This window comes from Pygoscelis adeliae, unplaced genomic scaffold (genome assembly GCF_000699105.1).
Source record: "Pygoscelis adeliae isolate BGI_AS28 unplaced genomic scaffold, ASM69910v1 Scaffold298, whole genome shotgun sequence".
In the NCBI taxonomy this organism is placed as follows: domain Eukaryota; kingdom Metazoa; phylum Chordata; class Aves; order Sphenisciformes; family Spheniscidae; genus Pygoscelis; species Pygoscelis adeliae.
Genome location: NW_008825303.1, coordinates 778330 through 787331, shown reverse-complemented (window position 1 = coordinate 787331; position 9002 = coordinate 778330). Strand labels below are relative to the sequence as shown.

Genomic DNA, 9002 nt, shown 5'->3' with positions numbered 1-9002 from the left:
CCCCCCCGGCCAGCTTTCCCCAGTTTATGTACTGAGCACGACGTCCCATGGTATGGAATGTCCCTTTGGGCAGTCGGGGTCAGCTTTCCTGGCTGTGCCCCCTCCCAGCTTCTTGTGCACCTCCGGCCTTCTCAGTCGGTAGAGCATGGGAAGCTGGAAAGTCCTTGACTAGTGTAAGCATTTCCTAGCAACAACTAACACATTGGTGTGTTATCAGCATTGTTCTCCTAAATCGAAAACACAGCACTGTACCAGCTACTAGGAAGGAAATTAACTCTATCCCTGCTGAAACCAGGACATCCAAAAATTGGTAAAACAATGATGAGGTGTAAACCATAACGGGGATCTTCCGTAAGATTGAATTCACTGTTTATGTAGTCTATCCAACATGCCCATATCTTTTAACAAAGTTTTTAATCTTACGAAGTAAAAGTTTAGAGGAAATCTGCTGGCATGCTGGTGGGGAACGATAGTGCCTGAAATCCACCAAACTGCATCAGTCACATATTCAGAATATTAATAGTATCAGTAACAAAATATCTCATTGCAATATGGTTTGGGTTTGGTGAAATCTTGCTAAGCAAAATAGCAGTGCTGAAATTATGGTCTTATTTTATCTAAATTTTTCCCTTTGACTCCAGGGCGATCAGGGTTTTATCCAAGGAAAATAAGACACTGCAGATCTGGAGCTCAGTCAAATAGTCCTGGGACTCTGTTGGTACCAGATACACAGCGGTATTGAGGTCTCAGAAGGGCTAATCACGTACATCTCCCACTAATAATACGAGGCCAGCTGCAATCCCATTTCATTCATTCATGTAGATTGATGATCTAGTACCTAGATGCTGTTAGGACAGAAATAGCTTCTGGTATTCTGTCTGTGCTGTCTTTGAAAATGAAATTTAAGAGAACAGACTTCCAGTAAATGAGCTGAATGAATGTATGCCAACTCTTGCTAAATGGAAGTATGTTAGCTCTGTTCTCACCTCATCCTAGAAAGTTAAGTGAGTGTCCATATCGTCCATTTTGTTCAGAACAATGCTGATGCTGTTGTTTTGGCCCATGGAAATTCAAGTACAGTGTCTTTTAAACCAAAAAATTAAAAACTCTAACTGGTCATTTTGGTTATGTTAATTGCCTCTTTTTTTGCTGATTGAGCCATAACACTGCGATCTTACCAACACAACAGATTGCCTCTTTTAGAAGAAAAGTAGTTAATAATCATAGGGTTGTGGGTTTTTTTTTTTTAAGACCTACTTCCCTCCCATCAAATACATTTCCATCTGCAAGGAATTTTATTGTTTAAAAAAAATTGTGAGCCACAATGTCTAATTTTCAGTTGCCCATTGATAGAAATGCACTGATAAAATCTGCCCAGCCAGAATAAGTTTGGAAACAAATTTTTTTTCATTACCCTGAAACTTCCAGAGATTTTAGTGAACAGCAGAGAAAAATGTTTGAGCTGCTCTCCTGCTCCACCCCACCTCAGCAGATGTGAGTCAGCATCCTGTCCATGCAGCATGGTTCCCAAGTGTGAAGTACAAGCACTTATTTTCCATTAAATGCCAAAGCAATGAGTTAACTTCATATTTCCATCCACAAAGCATACAACTAAGAAACTTGGATGCAGTCATTTGTGGGCTTCTAGTCTATCACAATTGTGATAAAACTTGAAAATGTTATTTGCCATTTTTGAATGCCAAGAATGGTTTAAATTTGGAATTTATTAAAAAGCTTAAGAGATTGCCTTATGCTGTGGCCCTGCAACAGCTGAAAGGCCCGATGTTTGTGTGGCTGTTTCTGGACTGGGAAAATTTTTTTTATTTTATAAAATGGGAACACTTTAAAATGTGCAGGAGTAGATTATGGCTGAAATGTGCAGTCAGCATGTTTTCAAACCAAAATTTGTAACTAAGACACATGATGCTTTCCAGGGCCTTTTGACTTTTGCAGGCCAAGCTTGTGTGAATAAGAGCACTGATGTAGGTCTGCCTCAGCATGAGCTAAGGACGTGAGGCTATCAAGTACAGTATTTCATCATGAAAAATGTGGTGAAGAGGGAGAAAGGAATTTTGGATTTGACTTATCATTTTGAATTCTGTAGCTAGGAGCTAAAAGGTCTTTTGCAACATTTGCACTTTATATGATTAATTTTATGGTATCTGTTGCAGTCCTTTGTTTCAAGTTGCTGTGAGGTTGCTTTGGGTAACAAGGAAAATAAATGTAGATTAATTCTGGCAGGGATCTGAGTCCTGGTAGTAGCTGCTGATCCAGTCCTTACTTTCTGTTTTTTTATCAAAAAATCATCATTTACACTGATGTGTGTGCAAATGTAAAAGAAGCTATTCATAATACTTTTAGTAAATGGAGAGACCGGAGTCGAAACTCTGGGCTTGTTCTGACCTCTAGGTAAGAGCCACCTAGTTGCTTCAAAACCTGGCATGCAACCCACCAGAAAAAAATAACTAGTTATACATTATCTCTCTGTTGCAGAAGAATATGCACTGTATTAGACGTGCAATATTTAGAAATAGTTTTGCCTCTTCTAAGCTTCATCCAGTCAGTCTGGAAATAGTCCAGAACAAATGGTTACACAGCATAGCTATAGGTTAGCTTGATATTTGAGCATAACAATGAGAGCTGTTCTAGCTGTCTCCTCTGTCCATCCATTTATAAGCTAGGCTAACTCTTCTGTTTGGAAGACTTTATTATTCCAGCTGTGCTGTTATTCTCCACCTGTGTTTGAATGGCATGTCCAGACAGCTTTGGTTAGCCAATAATGTACATGAAATACAAATGGACACTTTACCTAGGGGCTGAATTCAGCGATACAGACACAAATGTGCATTGGAGAATTGGGGAAGGGGACTCAAATTCTTTCACTTGCATCTTTTTCACAAAGCATTCTAAGAAAAAATATTTAAAAAAATAGTCCTACAAAAATGTAGTTGTGTTTGCTATTTTAAACAGAGTAAGAAAATTAAATTCAAAATAAGATTTTACTTGAGCAAGCTAGCGTGTCCTGACTGAGCAAGCTAGCGTGTCCTGACCCAGGCCTGTGGAAATTTCAACCGCCTACCATTTGATGACCTTTGATGACACCTGGGCCGACCTTTTCAGTTCTGTTCAGATACATTCAGTGTCGAAGTGTGCCACACTGTTTTTCTTATTTGTTACTCCAACTCTTTTTTCCCCTGGCTGCTCTGTATCTGTTAACAATTATTTTGTTTTACCTTGTGGCAGGGGAGCTTGCATTTCTAAACGTTCTCCTTTGAGTAATGGAGACTGGCTTCTTGCAAGGGCAGTTTCTATAAGCTCTTATAGTAAGAGAAAGTATTTAATATAACTTCAATGCTTAGTTAAGGGACTATAAATACAGCTTGTTTGGCTTTTTTTCTGTTGATGTGAATAAACGAAGGGTAGCTGTCCTTGCAGAGAGCGCTTTGAGAGACATGGATGTTTGCAAGGCGTGGTAGTTGAATGTCCATTGTGTTAGAGCCCTATCACAGGATACAGAGATAAGTTAGATGCTCCAGGTTCATCTCAAGAAGCTCAAGAGCCACCAGTCCAGCCAGGCTCTGGGATATCTTTTGAGTTGCCAAGACCAAGCTGCAGATGAGAATTGTGATCAGAAGAACAACTGAGCCAGTCCAAAGAATGCAAGTTCAGGAGAATGCAGTTTGAAAGCAGCAAGTGAAGTGGGGAAAACGAGAGGGAATCTGAAGTGCAAGTTAGTAGCAGTAGGCAGGAGCAAGTGGAAAAGTCACAAGATGTTGCCTGCATTGGAAAGAACATAGAGCAGCGAGTAGCTGTATCTAGGAAATAACATCTGGAAATCCTGCTTCCTGTACAGCATGAAAGCTTTTTCTCTATATGCATTGACCTGCATTGATGACCCGTACAGGTTCTAAAGCTGTCGTGTGCGTTAGGTTCTATTGACAGCCAGAATATCTAACCCTAGATGCATGCTTTGGCTTTTAACTTATAATAAATCTTAATGATCTCCTCGCATTCAGGCTGCAAGTGCATTTAAGTGTATGGATTTGGAAAATGTAACTTAAAACTAAACCTTTACTGATACGTAGTTCACTTACTTAAAAGATAGGTTGGGAGTTTGAGCATCCAAGTCCTCTAGGCACACTAGTTAAAATTCAGCATGGATCTTCGAGTGATGGTTTCAAAAAAAGTAGCCCATACGTAGTTCTTCCAGTGTCAAAAAACCCTTCTGTCTTCAGAGCCTCGGAGCTGCTGAGAGAATAAAATATACTGAATTATTTTCCCATTTTTATGTTTGGAGTGATAATTAAGTGACTATGGGTTAAATAGAAAATATATCTGCTTTATTAAGAAGCCTTAATTGAAAGCACTCTACCGAAATGACAGGGCAGGCTCTAGTAAGTACAAGTACCTGTCAGTTTTAAAGCCTGTGTTCTTGAGCAACTTTTTGCAGACTACTGAGTAACTGAACACAAGTACACAGACACACAGGTGAAGCAGAAAACAGAAGTAGCAAAGCTGATCATAAACTAGACTTTGTTGAGGTGTATACACGCCTGTGTACACAAAGATCTGCATCACATCAAAAATTTGGGCTGTAATTGGTTGCCCTTTCTCCAAGGCCAGGACATGACATATACAAACTAATGAGAGCTGTTGAGCTCTGCTCCAGACAGCACATATGCTATGTTTTGAGTGTTAGAGAACATATTAATACAAAGAGAACAGTAACAAGAAAGCTTCTTTAACGCTTTGTCTTCTGTCTTTGTAGGTGTGGATGAGGTCACCATCATCAACATCCTGACAAACCGCAGCAATGAGCAGAGGCAGGATATTGCTTTTGCCTATCAGAGGAGAACCAAAAAGGTAGCAAAATATGAAGAAATACCAAGTATTGAATGTTTTTCTTGTGGACAGTTAGATTATTCAGGGCTTGCATGTTTTACCGTTAACTGGGTGTAAATTGGAGATAAGTATTACTTGGTTTATCTTTTCACTGAAATTAAAGATGCATTTACTTTGTCCATGCTGTCACAGTTTAGGACTGGTGGGACTTCCAAATTTGTTGAATATGCATAACTGGGACTGAAATCTGTTGGAGACGGTGGTTTCCTAGCACCTCCAGAAATCACGACGGGTGACATATCAGCCAGCCAGCCACAGGATTCCCTGGTGAAATATGCTAAACAGTAGTGAAAAGTCATTGACGTGAAATGCCTCGGTTTGAAGGAAAAGATGAAAGGGAGGTGCTTTAGGGGCTTGATTTTTTTTTTTTAATTTTTTTTTTTAAGACAACTCAGCATAAGGAAAGTATTCTGTTTCTGTTCACAGAGCTAGCTTAAATGAGAAAAGACGGCAGTCAGTTGTGCTACAAACGCTGCAGATGTGGAACAAAGTGATAGGATGAGTTGAACTGTCACTAGATATTATCCTGTCAGAAATACCTTAGGTACTGATCTATTGATGGAGAGAAATCTGTAAAATGTGTGCAGAATTCTGCATAATGAGTCTTGCTATTTGGAAGGCAAGAGCTGTTCTTTTGACTTCTGAAGTTTTGAGAATCTTACCATAATTGAAGTTTTATGCCCACAAAAAAGAGGAAACTTGTATAGAGTTAGGATTATGATGAATGTATCTCTTTCAGGTTTGCCAGACCCCAAATGGTAGTCCTCCAATAGCAGCCCAGAATGCTCATCTGAAACCAAATGTAAATCTAGAGTTAAATTTTGGAAATTCACCAACATTTATGCATGGCTGATATAGGCACATGCAGAAGCACGCACAAGTTGGACGCATGCATGTGTGCACACGTCTGCACCCTGGCGGTCACGCTCTGTGGGCAGTGGGAGAATCGTGCATATAAGTGGACCCTAGTAGTGAAATGTGTCACTTAAAGCTTTGTTAAATGTTTTGCATGACCACAAAAATGCACAGTCAAGAAAACCTGCAACTTTTTTCATCTGTCTCTCTCTCACCTTTTTTCCTTGCTGCGACCCAAGAGCAAACTGAATTTATCAAGTTTAACAAGTGCCAAAGAATAAAACAGTCTGTAGAAACAATGGAAATTTGCAGTAGAAACCACTCGGTGAAATAAACAAGTGAATGGCAAGAGAGGAGGAAGTGGGATATGAAAAGACATGTAGGTATATCTTCTAGGGACAGCATCTCATGATTTTCTTTGGCAACGGGTCGTGCAGATTTCTTTGGCAATGTGTTGTATTGTATTAAGCTCCTCATTTTGTGAGTTGCAGGATTCCTCAATAGATCATTATAACTTTAGAAAGTCACGGGTCTACCTCTATTTTCATTCCTTTGAGTTGAGCTGTGTCTAATGGAAACTATTGGTAATCTTGAGGAACACGGTGTTTGATCTGTGCAATCTTTCCCCATCACCAGTGTTAATGGAGCTACCAGTGAATACTGGGGGTTCTGCATGTGTGTCTTCATATGCGTCTGGTCAGTCCTAGCTGCCGCCAATAACTTTGAAATGAACTGGTAATATCCAAGTGCTCATTTGGAACACTTAGTAAGACCTTTTCTCTTTGCTATTTATAAATTAATTATATCTGTCAGTTATCAGCTTCCCACTTCTCTCTTGGAGCGCTCCTAGCCGTGGCAAAGAATGGCGGAGTGGAAACCCTGCTTTCCTGGCAGGGGGAGAAGACCACCTTTCTCCAGAAGCCTGCTAATATGAGGGCAGGTGCTTGGTTCAGTTTGATGTGTTTTGTTGCAGTTGTTTTGGTAAATCCTACTGTAGTGATTTGTATTTCCTTCAGCCTTCACATCAAAGTGCAAAGATTGCAAAAACTTTACTCAGCTAATTGGAATTCATGGCATTGTCCTAAAATTTATTATAGAGGTATGCGGTATCTTTGCTGTTTCAGCTGATGTCTGGAGAACCTGTTTTCACACAAATAAATGATGGAACACTGTATCCAAAATTGAGTTATTGTACTAAAAAGTTTCTTAGACTAAAGCAGCTAGATGCCCCAAACCCCCGTTCACTATCTTGGTCAATCCATGCAGTAAGTGCATACAGTATTAGCATATATTAGTGCCCTGGATTAAATGGGTGACTCTGGAAAGGAACTAAGTGCCTCGGCTCTTTACATCTCTGGTACAAACTTCCCTGCAGTTTTGCTGAGGTCACTTTCTCTACCCCCTTTTCCCCTGCCCCTCCAGCTCACAAATTGTTAGTGTAGAAACCAGCAATTGAAATGCAGCCCTTCTCTTCTGAATGCTACAGACTTAACTTCAGCTTAGGGAATTGATCTGTGTGAGCCCCAGACTTGATCCCAGGGATTTCAACTTTGTAACTGCACTACAATGAAGCTGATAATTAGCATTATTCAAGTTGCGTCTGAAACCCATAGAAGAGGACATGCCTCTGACTTTATTTGCTACAGATTTGCATGCATCCTGTGAAGTGAACATACCTGACTGTTTCTTTCTCTAGGATTGGCTGACAATTAACAACTGAGACTTCGGCTACACTCTTCTGGTAGTTTCCGTGAAGGCAGGAATAATTTTTCTGTGCTCAGGGATGATTTTTTCTCTTCAGCTAGCTGTTTGGGAACTGGGCCTGTACAGTGCAATAACTGTGCAGTCAATTTTCCGATGTCTCAGCTAGTAAAGGGCTGGGATAATAGGAAAAACACAAATAATACAGTGCTACTGGGAAAACTATGGGAGTATGATGGAGAAGCACTGACCGCAGGGAGTCAAACTGAGATCCATCCGTGCCTATTAGCTCCAACAAAGTGGCGGTGCTTCAAGACTGGAGCGGAGCTGTTCAGATGTGTCTGCACCGTGCTTCCCAGCACTTTGTCAGCCACCAGTGGATTTCTTCTTATTTTCAAAGGATGAGAAAAAACTCCTTTGGCCTAATTTCTTTCTTAGGCTTTCACAAAAGAAAAGCTCTTTATGTTCTGTTTCCTTGTCAATTGTGTAAGAAACGCTGTTGCAGGCTCGGAGAATTAAAGCACTACAGGCTAAATTCTCTGGAGATCAGAAGTGAGCTTTAATTTTTTTTCTTCCATCATCCCTCCTTTTTTACAGGAACTTTCTGCAGCGCTCAAGTCTGCTCTATCAGGTCATTTGGAGGCAGTGATCTTGGGCTTGCTGAAGACACCATCACAGTATGATGCCTCTGAATTGAAAGCTGCCATGAAGGTAAATGAGCTTTGAAATTTCAGTATGTTAGTCTGATGTCACTGTCTCAAGAATGAGTATGGACTTCATATTCAAGGCCACAGTTTTCAAACATGTCCACTGATTATTTTAATTTTTTTAGTACTACAGCTGCAAGGTATCCAAAATGAGAGAAATTCTGGAACCGCGTGATTTTTAAAATGTTAATTAAACCCTCTCTTTAAGGAAAAAAATAATTTTCATCAGGTCAGGAATAACTGATAGGCTGCTCTGGCTGGTTGCTGCTTTGCTGACTTCTCTTAAAAACAATATACAGGTTCATAGTACAAAAAACCATTAAGAAGGCAGCTGTTAGCTGGAGCCATTAAATACTCTGCTAGCATTTATAGGCTTAAACAGTAGTTTCCAGTTACTGGGTCATATCACTGATCTTGAAAGAACATCCTGTACCAGACCTGCCTCTGTGTAGAACACAAGGAGGAGAAGGATGGGGCATCAAAAGCAGTCTTTGGAGAAACAGCACAGCAGTGAGTCACTGTGTTCAGTCCCCTCCAATCACAGGCAAGCGTGAAATAGATTGCTAGTTTAGAAAGATCCACTCTGCAGGCCACTGAAACAAGACTTTGAGAGGTGCTCATGACAGTGCATTCACCTTTCTAAGCAAACTAAGGTTTGGGAATTTGTATTTATAATCATCACTTAAATTCTGAATGTTCTTGATCAGGTTAAATTTTTTTTAAATAAAAACAAGTATTAAAATGTCTGTTGAAATTCAGAACAAGACAAAAAAACAATTAATTTCTCCAGACTATGAAAAAGGAGTTAAAAAACAAACAAGCAAACAAACCCACCCC

At 40.0% G+C, this 9002-nt stretch overlaps 1 protein-coding gene across 1 annotated transcript in view; it reads left to right on the top strand.

Annotated features, from left to right (window-relative positions):
* ANXA2 (annexin A2) overlaps positions 1–9002 on the top strand; it is a 25526-nt gene that overhangs the window by 8080 nt on the left and 8444 nt on the right. The window contains exons 3-4 of the mRNA XM_009330044.1: positions 4769–4863; positions 8056–8169. Of these exons, the coding sequence (XP_009328319.1) occupies positions 4769–4863; positions 8056–8169 (209 nt within the window). The remainder of the gene's footprint in view (positions 1–4768; positions 4864–8055; positions 8170–9002) is intronic.